At 42.0% G+C, this 25,447-nt stretch overlaps 1 protein-coding gene across 8 annotated transcripts in view; it reads left to right on the top strand.

The window, feature by feature from the left end:
• Positions 1 to 25,447, top strand: part of sytl2 (synaptotagmin like 2) — a 62,060-nt gene that overhangs the window by 24,000 nt on the left and 12,613 nt on the right. For 3 of the 8 annotated variants that reach the window (XM_018091181.2, XM_012956803.3, XM_018091180.2), the window contains exons 3-13: positions 1,148 to 1,305; positions 2,519 to 2,675; positions 2,912 to 2,987; positions 3,739 to 3,853; positions 5,761 to 6,507; positions 9,346 to 9,411; positions 10,299 to 13,589; positions 14,333 to 14,395; positions 18,506 to 18,604; positions 24,480 to 24,533; positions 24,914 to 25,011. In XM_018091181.2, coding sequence (XP_017946670.2) covers positions 1,148 to 1,305; positions 2,519 to 2,675; positions 2,912 to 2,987; positions 3,739 to 3,853; positions 5,761 to 6,507; positions 9,346 to 9,411; positions 10,299 to 13,589; positions 14,333 to 14,395; positions 18,506 to 18,604; positions 24,480 to 24,533; positions 24,914 to 25,011 — 4,924 coding nt within the window. 8 annotated transcript variants of the gene reach the window in all.

Genomic DNA, 25,447 nt, shown 5'->3' with positions numbered 1-25,447 from the left:
TGTGATAGAGATTTACTATAGCGGGGTGACTGTTACCCCAATGTTTCTATATATCTGTAACCTTGTTATGGGCTAAGGGGGCCCAGCCTGAAGGCCAGTTAGGGGGGGATTTGGGGTGAGTGCTTATTTGTGCCCTGGGTACCCCTGGAACTATAGCGGGGTGACTGTTACCCCAATGTTTCTATATATCTGTAACCTTGTTATGGGCTAAGGGGGCCCAGCCTGAAGGCCAGTTAGGGGGGGATTTGGGGTGAGTGCTTATTTGTGCCCTGGGTACCCCTGGAACTATAGCGGGGTGACTGTTACCCCAATGTTTCTATATATCTGTAACCTTGTTATGGGCTAAGGGGGCCCAGCCTGAAGGCCAGTTAGGGGGGGATTTGGGGTGAGTGCTTATTTGTGCCCTGGGTACCCCTGGAACTATAGCGGGGTGACTGTTACCCCAATGTTTCTATATATCTGTAACCTTGTTATGGGCTAAGGGGGCCCAGCCTGAAGGCCAGTTAGGGGGGGATTTGGGGTGAGTGCTTATTTGTGCCCTGGGTACCCCTGGAACTATAGCGGGGTGACTGTTACCCCAATGTTTCTATATATCTGTAACCTTGTTATGGGCTAAGGGGGCCCAGCCTGAAGGCCAGTTAGGGGGGATTTGGGGTGAGTGCTTATTTGTGCCCTGGGTACCCCTGGAACTATAGCAGGGTGACTGTTACCCCAATGTTTCTATATATCTGTAACCTTGTTATGGGCTAAGGGGGCCCAGCCTGAAGGCCAGTTAGGGGGGGATTTGGGGTGAGTGCTTATTTGTGCCCTGGGTACCCCTGGAACTATAGCGGGGTGACTGTTACCCCAATGTTTCTATATATCTGTAACCTTGTTATGGGCTAAGGGGGCCCAGCCTGAAGGCCAGTTAGGGGGGGATTTGGGGTGAGGGCTTATTTGTGCCCTGGGTACCCCTGGAACTATAGCAGGGTGACTGTTACCCCAATGTTTCTATATATCCATAACCTTGATAACCCCTCCAAAAGAGGCTAAAACTAAAATATTCGGGCAACCTCTGCTCTTCACCCTCATTTTCAGGGACTCTACCTTCTTAAAGTAGTTGTGAGTGCTGCAATATAGTTGATGCTAAAATACTCTTTTATTACAGGCACCTCTATGATGCCGTCGATGATGAGAATGAACTAAAATACAAAAGCGGTCAATGGTTTTATGAAGCAAAGTCAAAAAGGCATAGAGATAAGATCCATGGAGCAGATCTGGTCAGAGCGTCAATGAGAAAAAGAAAAGCGCCACCGGCAACTCTAGGTAAGGAACTGCTCTGCCTACAGGCCTAAAGTGATAAGCAAAATAATTTGGAATAGGCCCGGACTGGCAATCTGTGGGTTCTGGCAAATGCCAGAGGGACTACTGTAAGGTGCCACAGACATTCACTATTTATTGGGCTGGGGGGGGGGGGGCTGTTTGTGCCTCTGGGTACTGGGAATGCCAGGGGGGCTGTAAGGTACCACAGACACTCACTATTTATTGGGCTGGGGGGGGGGGCTGTTTGTGCCTCTGGGTACTGGGAATGCCAGGGGGGCTGTAAGGTGCCACAGACAGTCACTATTTATTGGGCTGGGGGGGGCTGTTTGTGCCTCTGGGTACTGGGAATGCCAGGGGGGCTGTAAGGTGCCACAGACACTCACTATTTATTGGGCTGGGGGGCTGTTTGTGCCTCTGGGTACTGGGAATGCCAGGGGGGCTGTAAGGTGCCACAGACAATCACTATTTATTGGGCTGGGGGGGGGCTGTTTGTGCCTCTGGGTACTGGGAATGCCAGGGGGGCTGTAAGGTACCACAGACAGTCACTATTTATTGGGCTGGGGGGCCTGTTTGTGCCTCTGGGTACTGGGAATGCCAGGGGGGCTGTAAGGTGCCACAGACAGTCACTATTTATTGGGCTTGGGGGGGCTGTTTGAGCCTCTGTGTATATGATATTCCAGGGTCTATTTTGAATTCCAGTCCGGACCTGGTTTGTAATAAGAGGAATAAAGCTATTTAAATGCAATTATCTTAGGTGAAGCATAAGACGGTTTCCATTTGGGGAGGCAAAGCCATCGAAAAACATTGATATATAGTTATAATCTCTCCCATGCAAAGTCTTCCATTCGTAGCCTCCCCGAACCCAAACTCCATCTCTTCCGCTGCCTATTGTATTGTCTCGGGTTAATGTGTTAAGTGTGACTATTTTCCAAATTGTCTCTTTATGCAATGCAAGATTTTTCTGCTGCTGAGAAACCATAGAGGTTAATGGGACGTGTATCTTTGGCATTTATGCAAGTTTGATTATTATAAGTTTTTTATATTCTGTGTAAATACAGTTGCGCTGAGAAGTGAGAAAAAATGGCCATCGACTTTAATGCATTGGGAGCGAGAAAAAAGTTGCTCACCCATTGACTTCAACACATTTCATGATTTTCCTAAAGTTTTTGGTGCAGCGAAACAGGACAGATTCACTCATCATTTTTTGTGTTTACAGCTGAATTAAGTAGAAACTATAAGGAAAACTCCAAGAAGAGCTGGGTCAGCAGTGTCAACAAGGATGTGTTTATTCCTCCAGAGCTTTATGGAGTCATGGAAGACCAAGAGGAGGAGCAAGGTGGCTTTGTGCCGGTGAAGATTGAGCCCACGCAAAGGTAAGGAGCCAACCTTCCCATGGTTTTAAGAAGGGGTGAAGTAGACCCCCTACTATAACAGCCCTTGCCTGCAGTGACAAGATCATAATGTAATGGGGGATTGGTGTCCCCTTTTTCTCCTCCTGGGCTATACATGTTCTTCCAACTGTTGGCTCCCCCTCTGGCACAATATTTTATTGGGTAACTAAAGTCATTGATTATATCCTTGTCTAACACTGATTCTTTCTTCTGACCAGTTCCAAAAGAGTGAGCTTCTTATCCACAGACAAAAACATGGAAAGTTCGAAGAACGGGAATGTATCTCCATCAAGGGTATGTTTGTTCTGATGACACTGAAATCTTTCATTGCTTCGGCCTGGTTCCCATTGTATTATTGGCTCATGTTGTGCTCAATATAATCAGATATATTTATATTTAAGAAATATTAAGAAAATATTAATATTAAAAAATGCTTCTACTAGATTCAAGCACATAAAAATAAATAGATGCACACCCTTTTGTGTAGGAGTTGAACAAACCTTAATTGCTTTTATATGGTTTATTTTAACAGTAAACACAGTATTAGGGTAATGTCATGTGGTTTGTCCCATGTTCAGTCGGCACAATTACCTCCTAAAACAATCTTGTCATCTTCTACTGTATTTACCAGCCCTCACCCAAGTGTCTTCTCAGTGACTTGCTGGTTCCTAGTAAACTAAGAATACAATGGCCACTTTTTATGAGGTCTCCCTCTATCCCCAACCAGTGGCTCAGGGCAACATGTTGCTCCCCAAACCCTTGGGTGTTGCTCCCAGTGCCCCCAAACCAGGGAGTTATTTTTGAATTTCTGACTTGGGGGCAAGTTTTGGTTGAATAAAAACCAGGTATCCTACCGAACAGAAGCTCCTGTAGGCTGCCAGTCCATATAGGGGCTACCAATAGCCAATCACAGCCCTTATTTGGCACCTCTGGAACTTTTTTCATGCTGGTGTTGCTCCCCAACTCTCTTACATTTGAATGTAATGTTGAGTTTTTTTGTTTTTTTTACGGAACAAAATATGATGCATATAATCTATCATTTTAGCAAAGAAGAAATCCATTTAACTCTACCAATGAGGGAGACGATGACACAGAACTTGGAAAGGACACACACGAACCTGTAAACGGACCAGAAAGTGGAGACAAGGTGTCCTACCCAGGTATTAATACCCTCCTACTTTATCTACAGTTATTCTTCAACGTATTGTTAATTACTGCCAAAAAGGTTCCAAACACATTATTTTTTTTTTTATAGTAAAGGTAAAATACATTAGGAAATTCACTTGTTCCATACTGCTGTTTATAAGACTCAAGTGTGTTGCCTGAAGGGCTTATTTTGGGGAGCTGCTAGCCAACTGCTGTTAGATTATACAAACTACACTAACGGTTGGGGGGTTTCTGTTGATGTTTCAGGCCCAGCTTTCCCTAAAGGTGGCCACACACGTGGCAATTTCCGATCTTTCGTACAATCGGCCACTAAGGGCTCTGGTACACGGGGAGATTAGTCGCCCGCGGCAAAACTCCCTGCTCGCGGGCGACTAATCTCCCCGAGTTGCCTTCCCTCTGCCATCCCACCGGCGAACATGTAAGTCGCCGGTGGGATGGCAGACGCGGCGGGGCGATTTCGGGAAATCGCCGAAAAAGCCTCGCGAGTCTTTTTCGGCGATTTGCGCGAAATCGCGCCGCCGCGTCTGCCATCCCGCCGGCGACTTACATGTTCGCCGGTGGGATGGCAGAGGGAAGGCAACTCGGGGAGATTAGTCGCCCGCGAGCAGGGAGTTTTGCCGCGGGCGACTAATCTCCCCGTGTACCAGAGCCCTAACCGTTCAGGGCTGAAACGGCAGATAAGGAGGTAGAAACAATAGGATTTCTACCTCCTTCTGCCGATTCAGCGCTGAAGGCAGATTTTGCTCTGGCGCCCGATCAAATTCTTTTAACCTGGCCGGTCGGCCGATATCAGCAGCCTCCTGCGATATCAATCGACTCGCCGACTTGCCATACACGCACCGAATATCGTACGAAACGGGGTTTCCTACATTATTATCGGTGCGTGTATGGCCAGCTTTAGTTTCATATAGATATAGTGGTAACTATAAAGGCTTTGAAGCATTCTCTTGCTTGTTGCCATTTGTGTGTCTGCACAGAAAAGCGCCTTTTTCCACTCAACGTGAGAGGGTGACTTTGGGTTTACAGGGTTTTTTTTACGGGGTTTTTATTTATAAAAAAAAAAAATTAAAGACTAAAATGTCTTGTTAAACTGAGTTTAACACACAGAATGCCTGTATAGTTTTATGGCATCTACGTGTAAAGGCAAACAGTTAATGTGAATATCTTACTGCTGAATTGTGCTTAGTACAGGGGAATCCCTATGTGCCATAGTTTTATGGTATCTCTCTGTACAGGCTATGGGCAAACTTAGGGGGCTGTTCCTGCTGAACTGTGCTTAGTACAGGGGAATCCCTATGTGCCATAGTTTTATGGTATCTCTCTGTACAGGCTATGAGCAAACTTAGGGGGCTGTTCCTGCTGAATTGTGCTTAGTACAGGGGAATCCCTATGTGCCATAGTTTTATGGTATCTCTCTGTACAGGCTATGGGCAAACTTAGGGGGCTGTTCCTGCTGAATTGTGCTTAGTACAGGGGAATCCCTATGTGCCATAGTTTTATGGTATCTCTCTGTACAGGCTATGAGCAAACTTAGGGGGCTGTTCCTGCTGAATTGTGCTTAGTACAGGGGAATCCCTATGTGCCATAGTTTTATGGTATCTCTCTGTACAGACTATGAGCAAACTTAGGGGGCTGTTCCTGCTGAATTGTGCTTAGTACAGGGGAATCCCTATGTGCCATAGTTTTATGGTATCTCTCTGTACAGGCTATGAGCAAACTTAGGGGGCTGTTCCTGCTGAATTGTGCTTAGTACAGGGGAATCCCTACACTACCGTAGTTTTATGGTATCTTCTTGTAAAACTCTTAATAAAAATCATCTTGTTCTATCATTCCGTTTTACACTGCCAATATGGTGTCTCTCGTTTCACAGTTGCCATTTTTCAAAAATCTTTCTTTTTAGATGTCTTGCCCCCAAAAATAAAATTTGGTGTGAAGTTGCCTTACCCAGCACCAGGAGAAATCATCCGACTTTCATCAACCTCTCCCAATGCCTCTTTAACAAATGGCGGACAGATTCCAATACCAAAGCCTAGAACAATGCCACTGAAGAAAACGGACTCTCTAGAACGGTCTTCTTCTGACCTCAAAAGGGAGGATTCCTTCGGTAGTTCTGGCAGACCTAAAAGCATTTTAAAACGCAGGTCCAGTTCAAGCTCTACAGATTCTGAATCTATAAGATTGGCCCAGAAAGCTGATTTAAACAAAATTGGCTTGTCTACCCCCATTCTGCAAGCAGAACCTGTTGATGAGTCCCCAGACAAACTAAAGCAGGTGCGGTTCTCTGCAAATGTTCACCAGAACCCTCCATCCCCGGGGGGAGAGTCGGTCGGTGGCAAAGAAATTGGTGAATTTGGAATTCTCGAGCCAGGTTTATCCCAAGCTTCGTTGGAAAATCGTGCATCTTCTGAAGATTCGGTGTCGGCCCCGAAGCCTTCTTCTAGTCTGGTTCTAGACATCCTAACAAAGACCATTTATCGAAAGGGCTCAGGGGAAATCCCAGACTTGAACGGGTCTCCAGTCGAAGGTCCTAGTTTAGGTGCAAACTCGGCAAGTCTTAACGAAGACCTGAACAACATCAAAGAAGATTCATTTGTACAAGAAAACAAACCTGAAGTCAGTCTTGCACTGGAGGCAAATGTCTCTTCAGGTAAGGGATTAAGTAATGGAATAAATATATAATCAATCAACAAAGTATTAACAACCATTTATTGGCTCAAAATTAAACAAACAATTCAAAAACAGCAAACATACTATACCAAACATTGGATAGGTGCATCCCAGTGCCTCATGGTACCCACTCTCCTAACGCGTTTCACACCACAATAAATGGTTGTTTATTCCACTGAATACTTTGTTGATTGATTTATATATGTATATTCAGGACCTATCTGTGGGATATACCTTGCAGATTCTCTTTCTTAATCTACCATTAATATTAATGGAATGAATACAAGGTATTTTTGCCTTGTGATATACATTTTCATGAAGCTGTTCAGGACCTGCCAATGCTTTATCATGCTCTTCAAACCAAGCAAATAGGCTCTGGCAATGTTGATTTTGGTGATTGTGTTTTTAGCAATGGTCATCTTGGCTTTTTGGATTTACGTTGTGATTTTGGGACAATGTTTTTATGTATAGAGTACATACATCTTGTCTAGATGATGGTTAAACTCGTGTCCATGTTCAGTAGGTGTTGTGCTGTTTCTTTCACATCCAATCTAAATGAATTCTAGTTCTTTCTGATTGACATTGTTCTTTTTGTAACCAAAACAAATGCAACAACCCATACAGTAGCTGAAACCATTTTGGTTCTCAGTATGGCTGAGTAGTGTTGAGCGAATCTGTCCCGTTTCGCCGAAAAATTTGCGAATCTTTCAAAAGATTTGAGAAACGGCGAAAATGTTGTGCGTAAAAAAAATTTGACGCGTGACACCCGCAACTAATTTTTTGACGCACAACTATTATTTTGCTGCTGCGACTATTTATTTTTTGCTGCCACAACTATTTATTTTGATGCGCGACTATTCTTTTGACGCACGACTTTCGCTATTTATTTTGATGCGCGACTATTTATTTTGACGCATGACTATTCTTTTGACGCACGACTTTCACTATTTATTTTGATGCGCGACTATTTATTTTGACGCATGACTATTCTTTTGACGCACGACTTTCGCTATTTATTTTGATGCGCGACTATTTTGACGCATGACTTCTTTTGACGCACGACTTTCGCTATTTATTTTGATGCGCGACTATTTATTTTGACGCATGACTATTCTTTTGACGCACGACTTTTTATTTTGATGTGCGACTATTCTTTTGACGCACGACTTTTGCTATTTATTTTGATGCGCGACTATTTATTTTGACGCATGACTATTCTTTTGACGCACGACTTTCGCTGTTTATTTTGATGTGCGACTATTTATTTTGACGCATGACTTCTTTTGACGCACGACTTTTGCTGTTTATTTTGATGCGCGACTATTTATTTTGACGCACGATTTTCGCTATTTATTTTGATGCGCGACTATTTTGACGCATGACTTCTTTTGACGCATGACTTTTGCTATTTATTTTGATGCGCGACTATTTATTTTGACACATGACTATTCTTTTGACGCACGACTTTCGCTATTTATTTTGATGTGCGACTATTCTTTTGACGCACGACTTTTGCTATTTATTTTGATGCGCGACTATTTATTTTGACGCATGACTATTTTGACGCACGACTTTTGCTGTTTATTTTGATGCGCGACTATTCTTTTGACGCACGACTTTCGCTATTTATTTTGATGCGCGACTATTTATTTTGATGCACGACTTTCGCTATTTATTTTGATGCATGACTATTTATTTTGCCGCAAGACTATTATTTTGCCGCCACAACTATTTATTTTGACGACTGATTATTCTTTTAACACCCGCGACAATTTTTGGACGCACGCGCATTTTCCTGCGCCGAATCCATGCCTGGCAAAACATTTCACCCATCACTATGGCTGAGGCTTTAAAGTTGCTTTCTCTGAATGTATTCAAAGTTCTGGAAAGTCATAAGTCTAATTAGATCCCCCTTCCCCCTGCTCTCCCAGTGTATGCCTCCTACCCCCCCATCTCGACTGGTCAACATAGCACTTTAGTACTCCTGCTTATGGTCACGCGTTACTGCCAGGGAGTCACATCGGGGGCAGAATTCAGTAGAACAGTTAATTTGGAAAAGGAATCTTAAAAATGTATTTGAAAGTAAAATTTAAAAAAGCAGAACTCCCTCAGAACAAATATTAGTTCTAAGCCTATTGGGATTCATATTCCATCAAGTTCAACCTGGCTGCGTGCTAGTTGACTTAGTGGAAGGTGAAACAACCAGGGACAACAAAAGAGACATTGGTTTTCTTTTAAAATACAGGTATGGGACCTGTTATCCAGAATGCTCAGGACCTGGAGTTTGCCAGATAAGGGGTCTTCCCGTAACTTAAGTCGGCTAAATATAATTTAAATATTTTAGAACCCCAATAGGTTTGTTTTACCCCTAATAAGGGGTAATTATATCTTAGTTGGGATCAAGTACAGGTACTGTTTTATTATTACAGAGAAAAGGGAATCATTTAACCATGAAATAAACCCAATAGGGCTGTTCTGCCCCAATAAGGGGTAATTATATCTTAGTTGGGATCAAGTACAGGTACTGTTTTATTATTACAGAGAAAAGGGAATCATTTAACCATTAAATAAACCCAATAGGGCTGTTCTGCCCCCAATAAGGGGTAATTATATCTTAGTTGGGATCAAGTACAGGTACTGTTTTATTACTACAGGGAAAAAGGAAATCATTTTTAAAAATTAGAATTATTTGCTTATAATGGAGTCTATGGGCGTTGGCCTTTCCGTAATTCGGAACTTTCTGGATAACGGGTTTCTGGATAAAGGATCCCATACCTGTATATATGTTAAAGACCTTGTTGATTATTGTATTTTGTAGATAATGATCCTCTTTATGCCGCGGTGAAGAAACCTTCTGGATCCTTCTCTTCAGGTCTTTCCCAAGGTAAGATGCACAAAAACCTCGTGTTCAAAACAAAGCTCTCCCAGACCACGAGGAGCTGCTGAAGGCTCTTAATTAGGTTCCATTTGTGTAACTTGTCAAAAATAGATTAGGGTTAGAGCTACAGAAAAGTCCCCCTTTTAAATAAAGGACTTATTTTCATATTTTTCCTCGGCTGGTAGCCGTCTCCTAGAGAAATCTACACCAGGGGTGGTCACCACAATGACCCTTTTGTCTGGTCCCTAAAAAAATACTACTGATGAACTGGAAGCAGCACACACAACTAAACCAAACGGAAGTCTGTATGTAGAGAACTCACTATTGCTACTGCCAAGTGCAAATAAAATATATTTTGGCAAAAAAAACACCTTTGCTCCTAGAAAAAAACACTAACTGGCACCCAACTGAACTGGTGCCATGAAGGGGCAGTGGACTTGGCATAACAATCAGAAGAGCAGGGCTTGTAAAATATGTGTAGAAATGGTAATTGTGGTGGGCAGAAGTGGAAAAAGTAGTTCTATAGACCCATTATGTTTCATGTTTGCCGAGTTGTTTCAGAGGAAAGGGGCAAATAACCAATGGCAGTTGATCTATTAGAGTAGAGAACATCTCCAGTACTTAAAATGGTTTCTTGTTCTATACCACAGCAAAAAAAAATGTTTTGGTTTGTTTTTCCTTCCCCTCCACCAAACTTTGCTGGGATAGTTTTGATTTGCATGTTATTTTTTCCCTTTTTGGTTGATGGGTCCATTCTCTTGGCTTCTGCGTTCTGCTTTCTTGCTTTCGTTGGCTGCCCAATTATTAGCACACATAGGTGAATTAAGGTTTTAAAATTCACTTTTTTTCATCTAAATCATCTAGAAATACAGTTACTGTTAATTTTCCCACAGACTATGATATGGAAGATGCCCATAAATTCCTTGGCCAAGGATGGAAGATGCAAAACAGAGACAGAGGAGGACAAAAGCTGGTGTTTGGGACAAGCAGTGGTGGCATTGGAAAAATGAGCTTTGAAAGAGATGATCTTTCTAACATACCCCAGCTAGAAAATGTGCTGAGCTTTGAGGAAAATAAGGAAAATGAAGGGGATTACCTGGATGCTGAAGAGAATGACATGCCTGATATGGAAAGTGAGCCCGCTGATGAGCCCACTGATTATTTTCCTGCATGGAGGAGACCTTCCATCATCATCAATGAAAGCTTACGACAGCCGATTACTGCCGACAATTTAAGCAAAGAGCGAACAGATGCCCCACAAACTGGCCACGGAAAATTCCGTCAGCCTTCACAAGAAAGTGGAATTCAGACCGACTCTGCATACTCATCTGAAGACCTCAAAGTGGAGAGCAGATATACACCTCTTAGCATTAGGGATGCTCAAAGAGTAGAGGAAGATAAACCTGATGGACTAATGACCAACTTGTATTCTGAAAGTAAACCCAATGCAGTTGAGGGTACCGCAGACAAAGCAAATGTCAGATTTTTAGACCAAGGTGTAGAAGGAACAGGTTTACCCATACCTTCGAAGTTTGAAACCATGTATTTTAGAGACAGGTTTAGTGATGGCCCTAAGGAGCAGATGCTTAACTCGGCACAAAGACCAATTTGGAATACAGAGGAAAAGAACAACCTTAAACTTAATGCAGATGTACCCTCAAGTACCCTTCTTAAAGATACCCTCTATAGCAAGAAACCATTGCATGTTGACCCTCAGCTCAAAAGCTCAAGTGAGATTTCTCCAGAGTCTCTTCTACCGCAGAATAACTATGAGATTCTTTCTGAGGAAGAGTTAACGTCACAGAAAGTAGCTTCATGGTTAGCCCAGACCCCTTCCATACAAGGTGAGGAGCAAATAGATCTGATCGAAGAACACCTGTATCCAGAGGAGCAGCAGATGTATCCAGCTGAAGAACAGATATATGCAAAAGAAGAACAAGTAAATCAAAGTGAAGAAGTTGGGGAAGTCGTTGAAAGGTCTACGGTTAATCATAAGTCAGGCGCGGAGGAGTTTAAGAATGCACTAGAGAAACTTAAAGAGGAAATGTCACAGGCTCCTCCTATTGCTGAAATGCAAAATGTTTCATATGAGCAACCCAACAGGGGCAGTGTTGTTATAGAGGCAGATTCCAAAGCCACTGAGCCATTTCCTTATGCTGTTGATAAAAATCAGGATAGGGCACCTACTGCTTACAGGTCTCTGCCAAATAGCAGCTTTTTCCAACGTGTTATGCAGATATCTCAGAGTATAAACAAGGAGGCATCTCCAGATGAAGTGCAAATGACTGATCAACAAAAATCTCCTTTACCGGAGCCAATTAACCTGACTAATAATTTAAAGCAGGAGGAAGTCATTAACGATCTTACGCCACTGCCAATGAAAGCTCAAACTGATTATGCTAGTCCCTATGATAAAAATGACGTTGAAGAAATACGTTCCCTAGATTCTCAGGAGGTACGTGAGGAGGAAGTTGTTCAAGAAAAGGTTACAGCAGTGAAGGATGCCTTCAGAATTTCTTTGCAAAAACTTGAAGAGGAGTATAACATTGCCCTTGCCAGTGAAGCCCAAATGACTCCAAGCTTTGAAGAGGGAGGTGAAGAAGGCCAAGTGCAGGAATCTCCTTCACCCACTGTTGAACAGAGCGAGGAAGAGGTGGTACCTGAAAAGGTTCCAGTGGTGAAAGATGCCTTTAAGGTTGCCTTGGAAAGACTTTCAGAAGAGCATAACTCTGCTATGGCCAGTGATGCCCAGATCACTCTGAGCTCTGGAGAAGTTAATGAAGGCTACCTATTCCAAGAAAGTCCTTCACCCACCGTTGAACAGAGCGAGGAAGAGGTGGTACCAGAAAAGGTTCCAGTGGTGAAAGATGCCTTTAAGGTTGCCTTGGAAAGACTTGCAGAAGAGCATAACTCTGCTATGGCCAGTGATGCCCAGATCATTCCGAGCTTTGATGAAGGCTACCTATTGCAAGAAAGTCCTTCACCCGCCATTGAACAGAGCGAGGAAGAGGTGGTACCAGAAAAGGTTCCAGTGGTGAAAGATGCCTTTAAGGTTGCCTTGGAAAGACTTGTGGAAGAGCATAACTCTGCTATGGCCAGTGATGCCCAGATCACTCCGAGCTCTGAAGAAGTTAATGAAGGCCACCAATTGCAAGAATGTTCTTCACCCACCATTGACCAGAGTAAGGAATACGCAAATGAGGTGGAAGAAGTTGTAGAAAAGATGTCGGTGCCTGATAAGTCATACCAGGATGAATTCACTGCTGCTCTTAATAAGCTTCAAGTTGAAGCATCAGAACCAGCTTACACAACAGAGATATCCGAGCCTGCTAACGCACATATCGACTTCAATACAGAAATTTCCAGCGTTCATGAAAACAGACCAGATGAAGTTAAGACCAATCTCTCTTCTCCAGTTTCTCAAAGTATACCCTATGAGACTGTAGAGAATACAAATGTAAGACTTACAAGTCCAGATAAAGGAAGAGTAGAACGGCCACATTCTGGAAATTTTAGGGTTATGACATTAAAAGAAAGGATTAGTGATGGCAACGAGGAACAAATATCCAATCCAGAACAGTTCCGGAATTTAAGAAAGTTCTGGGATACAGAAAAGAGAAGCTCTAAAGAACTTGATGGATATTCTAAACTCAATGCCCAGTTAAAGACTAAGGACAATCTTAAGGACAATCTGAGTGACACATCTTCTACAAAAACTGCAAGTACTCTAAATGACCTACAGGAGAGGGATGAGAATGTCTACAAGGACATCTCATCAAGGGAATCATCTTCTGTGGATGGAGCAAGTGCTGCTGTTATAGGGGATATTATAGGAAAGGATGCTGCTTCTTTGGATCTCCATCAACATACAGACGAAGAGGAGATTGGAGCTAGGGAATGGAATTGGGAAGAGCCGGAAAGCCAGGATAATCCTACATTTATTTCTAACATGCCAAGCAGGGATGTAGTTATTTCTAAAAAGGTCTACTCCACTATTGAATCCCTACCATCCTATAAGGATAAAGAGAACAACCTGGACAGGTTAACTGAACCCCAGGAACAGGGATCTACCACACAAAGAAAGCCTCAGGACCTTTACTTTGCTGCTCGTTACGAAGTCCTGGATAAAAACTCTGGCTCAGATCAATCTGGCTCTGTAACTGAAAGCTCGGGCAATTTATTATGTGAGCATTTCCTTTTACTTTTATATTATCAGAGTGCGTATATGTGCAAGGAAAATATATTAAAACTAAAGGGGGACGAGTTTCAGCCAAAATTACTTCTCTTCTAGACAAAAATAATTGACAACCCTTTTTATTTTCTTGATACAAAAATGAAAATTGGACACACATGGTCAAATGCTCTATATTTATATTGAAATATATCATTATTTTGGGGGTGGTTGTTTAAACATTTTCTCCTAGAAAACATAATGCATAATTTATTAGCGCAGGGAGCGAAAACTCCAAAAAGCTCCAAATTGTCCTTATCAATGGCAAACCGATCCTATTGGGTTTATTTAATGTTAAAATGGTTTTTGGCAGATCTAAGGTATGGTTATCCAAATTATGGGAATACTCCTTATCTGGAAAACCCCAGGTCCTAAGAATTATGTATAACAGGTCCCATACCTGTATGTATGTGTGTATGTATGATATATATATATAATATACACTCTACAAGGTTCTAGGTAATTTTTGGAAACCAATTCATCTTTGTCTCGGTGCAGCCATACAGAACCTTTGCTCCAGTTGAAGGGGAGCTAATCCGGTAAAACAATGTATGTGGGGGGCGTACATCAAACCTGTGCCTTAATACAAAATTAAATGGACCTTGTTGGGTGTTTGTTTAGCCTTGACGTGATAATTGGGTTTAATAACAAACTAACTTTGCAATTATAGAAAGACATTACATTTTTCTGTTGCAGATAAGAAGCCAGAAAGTGAATCGCCTGATGCTTCAAAACGTAACTCCATAGACCCAAAGCAAGGTAAGCCGCCTGTAGTAGGCATCCCAGGGAATCCAGATCCATTGAACCCTGACAAGCATACTATTGAGATCATGAAAGCACAGGATGAATCAATATCAAAGGTTCTAGATTGGTTAAATAGAAGTTCTGAATCAGGTGATGATGAACCCAATATGTCGGAGAATAAACCAGTCAACAGCGAAAAGCCTGTACCCATTTATACTGATAAATGTGGAGAAGGTAATAATGTACCACAGGAAATGTTAGTATCAGGAAACACCATGCCTGCTCTTCTTCAGCAAAAGCCACCGTCTTATATTCAGCCGGTATCGGACGTTATATCGCCACCAAGTAATGAAGTTGACCGTGCAGGAGTTGAGGGAAATGTTGAATTAACCACCTTTGAAAATCTTGAAGACCTTCAACAAGCCACAGACAGTTTTCAGAATTCAATGGGGCCAACTGCAGAACCACTGGTATTTGGAACAAGCAAAGGTGGTATTGGTAAAATCCATAACCATGTTCATTTTGCAGAAGATATGGAGAACCAACAGAAAGAAGATGCTCTGTCTCCTGCAAGACTTCCATCTCCAGTACAAAATGACTTTCTTCCTATTGATGAGAATGGAGTACAGGAAACCCTGGTGCCAGAGAACTTAGAGTCCATTCTTATCCAGGGCCAAGCCGAAGCAAATACACAGTCAGAGTTTTTGCATGAGAACAGTATAGGGGTGTTAGAAAATGTTGAGTCACCATCACATATTAATACTAACTTACCAGAAGCATCAACGGATTTCGGAGTTCCTAAACAAAGTTCAGAGGTAGGAGAACCTCTAGTGTTTGGCTATTCCAGAGGTGGCATTGGTAAAATGCGAAACCCGGTAGTTAATGAATTAGGTAACGTAGCCATAGACAATACCAACAATTTGGACTCTGCTAATACAAAAGACCAAGTTACACCAATTGTTAGGGAAGAAGAAACTAAAATACCAGAAAACTTCCTAACACAAGGTTCTGATCCCATTCTTCAAGAACAACCCATAGTGGAGGGTTTATCAGGGTCAAGCCCCTACCAGAGTGAAACTGAGAACAATTATGATGAACCAGGTGTTGAGACAAATGCTGACTTCTGGACACAAGCTGCTATCAAATATGTCCCTGGAACTATAAATGAAGTCACTGAAGGGTCACTCAATCTTGGAGAGGGAAAACACTCAACCATTGAATTTGGTGAAAAAGAAACTGCGGAGCTTCCACAAAATGCTGAAAATATGGACTCCGAAGATACTGACAACCAGGCAGATGAGGTTACATTAGCTAATCCCCAGAGTCTAGGGCAATGTGAATCCAATCAAGAGTCGGGGACCAAGATAAGTGATTTTGAGCCTAAGAGCATAAATGAGGTTAAGCAATTCTGGGAAAAGGGAGAAAAGGAAAGGAATACCCAATCAGAAATGAAAAAATCAACCCAAAAGGATGTTGCAGCCCTGGGGAGTCAAATTCATGTAAAAGAAAGTATAGCTGCTTTTAGTCAGAAAAGTAGTTCATTTGAAAGTGATGATGGCAACTCGGGCTTAGTGACCTTCAAAAAGGTAATACTGGATGAAGAATCCTTGCCAAGCATTGCTCAGCTAAAGACATTCTGGGAACAGGAAAGAAACAAACTGGAAAACCTAGAATGCAGACCGAAAAATGAGTTAATAGAAAATGGAACGGGCCAGTGTGAAGTAAGGCCCACTTTTGCCACGCCCCCATTAAATTTCGATAGGATGGAAAAACGAAAGAAGAACAGAAAGAGACACACCTTTCACTGCTTTTTTGAGGGTGATCAGGATTCAGTTTCAAAGCAGGATTATTTGACTAGAGGTGTTTCATTGCATGATGGTGCATTAGGGGTAGACAAAAAGTACAATTCTTCCACATTTCAAAGTTTAAGAAGTTTCTGGGATGCAGGGAAAAATATTCAGGATGACCCTATGCTCCCTGCAGTTGAAAAAAACCTAGAACCACCAACTATACAGGCTGCTACAACTACTAACCTCCAGAATGGGCCAGATACAACTTTTCAAGAGAAAGGTAGGCAAATTTCCAATCTCTCAGATGAAGAGTTATCTCTAAGCGACTCAAATAATACAGTCAAATCTGAGACAGAAATCAACATGGAGAATCCAAATATCCAAACTAGTTCTTCACAAGAACCTGTTTCGGAAACCGTTGTCAAAACTGTAGCCCCATCTAAAGCTGCTACAGAATTACAGAAGGAGATCACAGACGCAGATCTTGATTTTGGAAGTGAGGTAAAACCTATATGTGACAGTACTTCTCAAAATACCATGATTGATCATTTGCCACTAGAGTCAAAAGAGACTGAAATGAGGGATCAGGATACCCCTGAAAATCCTGACCAGGACAGGTTTGAGCATAGTCAGTCGAACGTTGTTGAAGAATCGGATACAATATGCAATATGCCCACTTCTGAAATCTTTACTTCCACGGAGGAACCAGTTGAGGAAGGCCTAAACAGCCCTATAAGTTTCCCCAACTCTGATCTCTACTCTTACCATACAAGACCGCAGGAACAGTCTAATGAATATCCAAAAACAAACACACTTGAGTTGATACCAAACAATATAACTGGATATGATGAGAATAGGACTTCTATACTAGAGACTGATTTAATGGCAAATAATACTTCTTTGAAGGAAGACACAAGTTACCAGACAGAAAGTTCAACTGCTGCTTCTGACGAAAGTGCTTATGCCACACAGGAGGAGTTTCTATCTAGTTCTGAAAGGGTTCCTCCTGACGGTAGGTCTTTTGATAATGAGTTGGAGAACAGCAGCAATGCTCTAGAGAAACTTAATGAGAGAGATCTTCCTGAAGAAGTATATGAGGGTTTAGAAAAAACGTCCCTGGAAAGAAACAATGACTTGGAAACTAACCTTGAAAAGCTAGCCAGAGAGTCCGTACCTCCTGCTGAGGGGCAGCAGTTTCCTTCAAGCGATCCGGAAATCGTTTCATCTGACTCTTCCCAGCCTCCAATGTCGCTTATTTTTAATGATAGTGTTCAAGGAAACCTCGCCATGCCAGAAAAGCAGAGTAAAAAAGAAATTATAGAAAAGATCAAAAATCCAGACATTCGATCTAGACCTTTCTATACCAATTTTGATACAGGATTGGCAAAGTTGTACAGAGAATCACTTGATCTGGATCCTTCAGGCTTGGAAGCTTCAGATCAAAATCCAGTAAGTGTGGAAAATAACATGGAAGTGCAAAATCCTAATGAATTTGTTCATATGAGTCTGTCTGCCCAGAGCAGCGCTTTTATAAATGATCCTGAACTACATGACTCCGATCATGCAACCCCCGAGGAAAGCATTTCTTCTGATTCTATGTATAGTGACGCTTTGTCAGAGGTAGTTGACAGCGTCAAGAGAACTGCCGTACAGCGAAGGGAACTGTTTGCTAACGACTTTCAAATATCTCAAGAAGTAGTAAGTGATGCTGAAGATCTGATGGGAGGCAGCCAATCAAAAGTCTTTATTCAGACTGCCTCTATCAAGCTCCAAATGAACAGATACAATAGGAACATGAGTGAGCAAGGAGTCAGTGCTGATAGTTCTTCTACTGAAGGTGAAACCCCAACTCAAGACTCTTCGGTGCCCCAAGATGATCATAGAGAAGTGGGAGAGCGAAGGGAACTGGTTGAAGATGACGACCCCGCTGATCCTCTTCTTCAGCACGTTACACAGAGTACTCCGCTTAAAGAAAGAAACAGCTCATTACGGAGGAGCACCTTGCAACTTTATCTCGAAGCTCCCTATCGAAGAGACCTCTCCAAAAGTATCGACTTTGAGCTCACCGGATACCTTGCCCCTGAGGCAGGCCATCAAAAATGTATGTTGTGGTTCCATGTTTATCTGTTGTCTTTACAGGAAACCCAATTGGGAAGTGCACTTAACCCTTACGTTGTACTGAAACATTCAACCAATTTTGAGCGTCTTTCTAACCATGTTCTTTTTTTTTCCATCTAATTTGAAATTTGCTCGAACAGGATCAGTTTGTATGTATATTTTTGGATGTAGGTTGCCTGTGTGTTGCACGGTGCTCACGTGTTTTGTTTTGTAACAGGAATTGAAGAGTCTGATCCGATTTTGAGGGCACTGAAAAGGAGCAGTACTAAAACGCTTCCTCCCCTACCAGTGCAGGAGGTTTCCCTTGAGAAGTCAAGTGAGAATGTAGCATGTCTGCTGTCCTTCATGGCTTTAAGCCCCTTATTAACCAGCTAACATGCTATTTCCAATACCCATAACCTCTCACTAACCTATGAAGCGTCTGAGATTTTCCTCATGACCAGTACGGATGTCACCAGAGCCGTCGGCTATACTGATAAATTGCCAAATACAGGGCAGCTAAGGGTTTGTTTAGGGAAATTTATATTGAACAAAGCCGACGCTCTGGTCACATCTCTATCAAATGCAGCTTTGCATGAAGGATAAAGTCATTTCTTTTGGCCTTGTGAGAATTCAAGTCTAACTCTGAAACGGAAGATTTTCTCACTCGTGAGTGTGTTCTCGCTGAGACCGTTATAAAACTTAATGTTCAGCAACCGACCCTGCAACCTGGATTCCTAAAGTCATTCGTTCAGCTGGGATCCAGTGCCATTATCTATGTTGTGCATATATATATTTATATTAAAGAATAGAGACTAAAACTGATGTACTAGAATGGTCATAACAGTCTGTGACATATCATTTTATGACCTTCCACCATTTTTGTTAGGGGCAGTGATCTATTCAGTTCAACTGGGTCGGGTTGGTCTCCGTGAAACACATCTCATTGAGAAAATATCCAATCTGAAGTTCAAATTGCATGGCTAAATGTTTAACTTTTCTCTGTTTATTAACTTATATCGATATAATAAAACATAGTAGATTAGGCAAATTAGAGAGGCTTCAGATGGGGTTTTTTACCTTCCTCTGGATCAACTAGCAGTTAGGCAGGGTATATATAGGCATTATGGATGGATGTACATCTTTTTTCAACCTAACTTACTATGTTACTATAGTATGATATTGACAATATGAACTGTGCAAGCAAATGTAACTAATCATGCAGTGCCCTTAACGGGGCAAAAGTAGTCCTTCAACAACGACCAAAGATGCTTGTGTGCCATTGGCCTAAAGGTTTTCTTTTTTTATAGCCGAGTAAGTAGTCATCATTTTTCAGAATTTGGCCCAATTATACCTTGCCAAATGAAGGGCATTGCTATGTGATTTAAAGAAAAGTGAGTTCTAGTGGTTCTTGGGGACACGTTGGTGAAGCTTTCAGTCACTACAGTGCATTTTCCCCTCCCTACGTCCCTAAGCCTGGGAACCTAATGCCCTTGGAACCCTGATATAAGGGATATTTCCTAAAGGAATAGGAGCTTTAGCATAATCTGCACCATCGGTAATACAGCCCTGTCAATGTTTCTTAAAATTGATCTTCCGCACCCCCCCTTACATTATAAACTATTACAGGTTGCCTATAATGAACACAGGGTCCGTTTAGGCAGACACTTTATAAAGATGTCCTTGACAACTGTTGTTTGCCAGCATGTCCTCTTTAATGGCAAGTTATTGCTGTTACAATGCATATAAAACATGCCCGTTCATGGCAAAACTGGTATTTATTAAGTACAGGTAAGGGATCCCTTATCCAGAAACCCATTATCCAAAAAGCTCCGAATTACGGAAAGCCTGTCTCCCATAGACTCCATTTTAATCAAATAATCCAGATTTTTAAAATTGATTTCCTTTTTCTCTGTAAAAATAAAACATTGCTTTGTATTTGATCCCAACTAAGATATAATTACCCCTTATTGGGGGCAGAACAGCCCTATTGGGTTTATTTAATGGTTAAATGATTCCCTTTTCTCTGTAATAATAAAACAGTACCTGTACTTGATCCCAACTAAGATATAATTACCCCTTATTGGGGGCAGAACAGCCCTATTGGGTTTATTTAATGGTTAAATGATTCCCTTTTCTCTGTAATAATAAAACAGTACCTGTACTTGATCCCAACTAAGATATAATTACCCCTTATTGGGGGCAGAACAGCCCTATTGGGTTTATTTAATGGTTAAATGATTCCCTTTTCTCTGTAATAATAAAACAGTACCTGTACTTGATCCCAACTAAGATATAATTACCCCTTATTGGGGGCAGAACAGCCCTATTGGGTTTATTTCATGGTTAAATGATCCCCTTTTCTCTGTAATAATAAAACAGTACCTGTACTTGATCCCAACTAAGATATAATTACCCCTTATTGGGGGCAGAACAGCCCTATTGGGTTTATTTCATGGTTAAATGATTCCCTTTTCTCTGTAATAATAAAATAGTACCTGTACTTGATCCCAACTAAGATGTAATTACCCCTTATTGGATGCAAAACAATCCTGTTGGGTTTAATTAATGTTTTATTGATTCTTTAGTAGACTTAAGGTATGGAGATCCAAATTACGGAAAGACCACTTATCCGGAATACCCTTGGTCCCGAGCATTCTGGATAATGGGTCCTATACCTGTACAATATTGTGTTATCCAGGATATTTGTGTAATATATATATATATTGCTGTTTATTTTAATGTTGCCCATGTATGAAAATGCCATAGATTTGACCTTCATGGACCATCATATAACATTCAGTTATCTGTGAAGGTCTAAACCTGCCAACTTATATATGAGCAGTTGGACTTTGGTCGTTTGTACCTACTGCATTTTACTGGACAGTAACACTAAATATAAAAGACTTTTTTTATTGATACGATAAAATGTAGTTACATTATTATTGCCAGTAGAACCCCATTTTATGTTTTCCCACAGGACTGAAAAAAAATACATAACGTAAGTTCAGTGAAATGCATTGCAGCAACTTAAACATGAAATACTCCGTCCAAATCAGCAGGGAAACTCTGTTTCCTTAGTAACATAAGTCTGACTGCTGTATAAAACAATATACTGAATGCAGCCTTACACAGGCAGAATTTACTTTATTAAAAAGTCCTGCTTAGATTGTGCCGTGTAATGGTAAAGGTGAGCTCAGGAGATTAGATAGGAGGAAAAATAGGAGCAGACGGCTAGAGCAAAGTTTCTATTGGAACCAGCAATTCCATCTCTGCATTGGCTGCTAGACTGGAGGGCGTGTTTAGTAACCTGAACTGAGCATGCTCCGTAGCCAACAGCCAAAGAAAATTCCTGAGGGAGGGGGCCGAGTGGGTTAGAGGAGGAGAAGGAATCCCACCTGATTAAGGAGATGCTGTGCCTCATTATTAACCTTTGAACAACCGGAGTGGCAGGTATTTATGGTTTTTAAAGAGGCTGTAGCACTATATATCATTAATAAGGGGCAAAAAGGCTCAGTGACTGTATAGCGCAGCACTCCCCAGAGAGAGTGGTATAACCTATTTGTAGCCATGCCCAGGGAGCAATATAAATCTTGTGGGAAGGCCACGGACATGTATTTTAGTGTTACTTTCCACTGAAATGTGATTGGCAGGTTGAGCTTATTTGTAAATAACATGCGTTTATCTGAAATTTATGTATTTTACAATAATAAGTGATTTTTACTTTTCAAAAACAGCTCTCGCTATATAATACTCTCGTTAACTTCAGTTCCTTGCAGCCGAGCGGATCAGTTGCTTAACTCCATTGTTGCTTCTTCCCGTACATCTGCCATTTGTGGTTCCGCCCTCTGGTGAATTCATCAGCGCATTGAGATCTAAAATAAAGAGCATTTCTGTTAATAGTAGAGGATTTGCTTGTATTTATGGCAGCGGAATTTTGAGTACAGAACGTTTGGGCAGGATAGTAATTGTGACATCGCCAGGGTCGGACCGGGGGATGCAGGGCTCCCCCCCCCACAGAGCCTCCCTCCCCCCCCAGCCTCCCTGACCCCCCGCTGGGTCCCCCACCCAACATCCTCCCCTAAGCGCATAAGTTTAACGCGTCGGGGAGGAATAGTCAGCTGGGGCCCACCGGGTTTTTTTACCGGTGTCCCGACAGCCCAGTCCGACCCTGGACATCGCTCCTGAGGGTCAAGGCTTGAACGGGATGGGGGGGGAGACACAAATATGAGATTATTCTATGCCTTGCCTACTTCATAGTGATTGGCTGCTACTAATGGGGTGCTCAGAATGCTTGGGATCAGTAGCTGCCATTGCCTGATTGTGAGCCTTGTTGGCTTTATACGGAGATGGTTAAGTGCATGTCCCAATGCAGGGAGCCATTTACTGTATATGTTTAATGCCCAAAACCTTTATTTCAGCATTTGTAAGGTAAGTTCACAAATAGCACAGCATATAGAGGCGCATGTAATAAATGGCGTTAATGGAAAAATTCTCAACTGTCTATTGAACATTATTCTGTATTCCATTTGCGTCCCTTATTACATGCACCCATAGGATAGACTGTAGTTCTATTATAAGCTTCCCATTTGCCCTTAGAACTCCCCGTTGCTGTATGAGAGTGTGTTGCTACAAGCTCAGTACTTGGCTACAGGCCAGTTTCCATATTAAAGGGGAACTGTCACCCACACAAAAAGCTAACATGAAACCCAAATTCTTTTTTTTAAGGAAATCATCTATACCTGTTATAAATGTATTTGTACCTATGCCTGGTATAGACGAATAGAACTGGAAAATTTGCACCACGACTTTTTTTGTGGTTTGAAATTTCTGGGCAGAGAAAAAAAAATGGATTCCCCCAAATGTCTGAGAAAAGTTGGGAAAAACGTCATGTTGCTTGTTATCATGGATTGTCACAACATGCTCTTGTATATTAGTCTGTGTCCCCTTGAAGGAACAGTAAAGCTCTAGACTTATTGTATATTCTATGGCATTAATAGTGACTCACATACACATATACACAGGCAGCAATAACCTGAATTGTATTGTGTCTATGCTTCAAGGATATTCTGTTACCTTAATGTTTCTAAATATGTATTTATGGGCTAAGGGGGCCCAGCCTGAAGGCCAGTTAGGGGGGGATTTGGGGTGAGTGCTTATTTGTGCCCTGGGTACCCCTGGAACTATAGCGGGGTGACTGTTACCCCAATGTTTCTATATATCTGTAACCTTGTTATGGGCTAAGGGGGCCCAGCCTGAAGGCCAGTTAGGGGGGGATTTGGGGTGAGTGCTTATTTGTGCCCTGGGTACCCCTGGAACTATAGCGGGGTGACTGTTACCCCAATGTTTCTATATATCTGTAACCTTGTTATGGGCTAAGGGGGCCCAGCCTGAAGGCCAGTTAGGGGGGGATTTGGGGTGAGTGCTTATTTGTGCCCTGGGTACCCCTGGAACTATAGCGGGGTGACTGTTACCCCAATGTTTCTATATATCTGTAACCTTGTTATGGGCTAAGGGGGCCCAGCCTGAAGGCCAGTTAGGGGGGGATTTGGGGTGAGTGCTTATTTGTGCCCTGGGTACCCCTGGAACTATAGCAGGGTGACTGTTACCCCAATGTTTCTAAATATCTGTAACCTTGTTATGGGCTAAGGGGGCCCAGCCTGAAGGCCAGTTAGGGGGGGATTTGGGGTGAGTGCTTATTTGTGCCCTGGGTACCCCTGGAACTATAGCGGGGTGACTGTTACCCCAATGTTTCTATATATCTTTACCTTGTTATGGGCTAAGGGGGCCCAGCCTGAAGGCCAGTTAGGGGGGGATTTGGGGTGAGTGCTTATTTGTGCCCTGGGTACCCCTGGAACTATAGCGGGGTGACTGTTACCCCAATGTTTCTATATATCTGTAACCTTGTTATGGGCTAAGGGGGCCCAGCCTGAAGGCCAGTTAGGGGGGGACTTGGGGTGAGTGGGGGAAATACCATCAGCAAAAGGAATAAAACCTAGGATAAAAAGTAAATCCATATTCCGTTCCTGTGTTTTTCTCCAGTCTCTAAATGCTCCATAACCTTTCAAATAAATAACTACTTGGGTTTAAGCTTTCCTGTCCCTTTTAGTAAAAAGTCACTAACATCCTTTCAAAACTGTATTTTCCATTTTGTAATTATATGTCTGCAACCTCAAGTCCATTGTTCCCTTTGTACCTTCTTCCATAAACAGACCAAGACGACATTACTGTTCCGAAGGAGGATAGGGACCATACCTACGAAGAGGGTAAATATCGGCTTCTCTCATTTAGAGAGTTCTTTTTAATACTTTTTAATTGCTATTTTCAATGGCATTTATATGGTATGTGTAGAATTGTTACCTTTACAGGTATGTCTGGGAACTGTTCCAAACCAGATTATTACATTAAACATCATGAAAAGGCTGCAGATTTTTTAATTGATGTATATTGCATTGAAATTGTTTACTATTCAAAAAGCTCAAGTTGCGTTTGGGTGGAGTTCCCCTTTATGTACTTTTGGTTCCTTTTGGTCCCACTCATGTTTTTAACCAAGAGAGTCCTGAAATGTTGTACAGAAAGATATATATTTATATGAATGTGTTTGTAATCACTGTCCGTTATTTACTGAAATCCAGCCTGTGCTTAGTCCGTGCAGATAAAGTCGTTCCGGAGAGAAGTCATTTTTCCGATCCAGAGAAACTAAAGCGACTGAGCCAATCGGTGCCCTCCTTCCTCAATGACGATGTAAGTCTGCTGGGGGTCGGAACTTTGTTTCTGGAGAAAATCAATAAAATTAGACAATGAGATCAAAGTTCTGGCCAGGGTCTAGGGTTAGAGAAGAAAGAGAAATGAAGACTTCCAGCATCCTAAATTGTAGGGGAAAAAATACTAAAGTGCTCTAGAACCCGGGATTTACTGGCCACTGTGATGCCAGTCTCCAGGAGGTGTTTCCCCCAACCGTGCCTCCAGCTCTGCCCCAGCCAGTACAGGTATGGGACCCATTATACAGAATGCTCGGGATCTGGGGGGTTTTCAGATAAGGGATCTTTCCGTAATTTGGATCTCCTACCTTAAGTCTACTAAAAAAAATTATTTTAACAGTAATTAAACCCAATAGGGCTTTTCTGCCCCCAATAAGGGGTAATTATATCTTAGTTGGGATCAAGTACAGGTACTGTTT

This window comes from Xenopus tropicalis, chromosome 2 (assembly GCF_000004195.4).
Source record: "Xenopus tropicalis strain Nigerian chromosome 2, UCB_Xtro_10.0, whole genome shotgun sequence".
In the NCBI taxonomy this organism is placed as follows: Eukaryota; Metazoa; Chordata; class Amphibia; order Anura; family Pipidae; genus Xenopus; species Xenopus tropicalis.
This window is presented reverse-complemented; position numbering and strand designations above follow the sequence as displayed.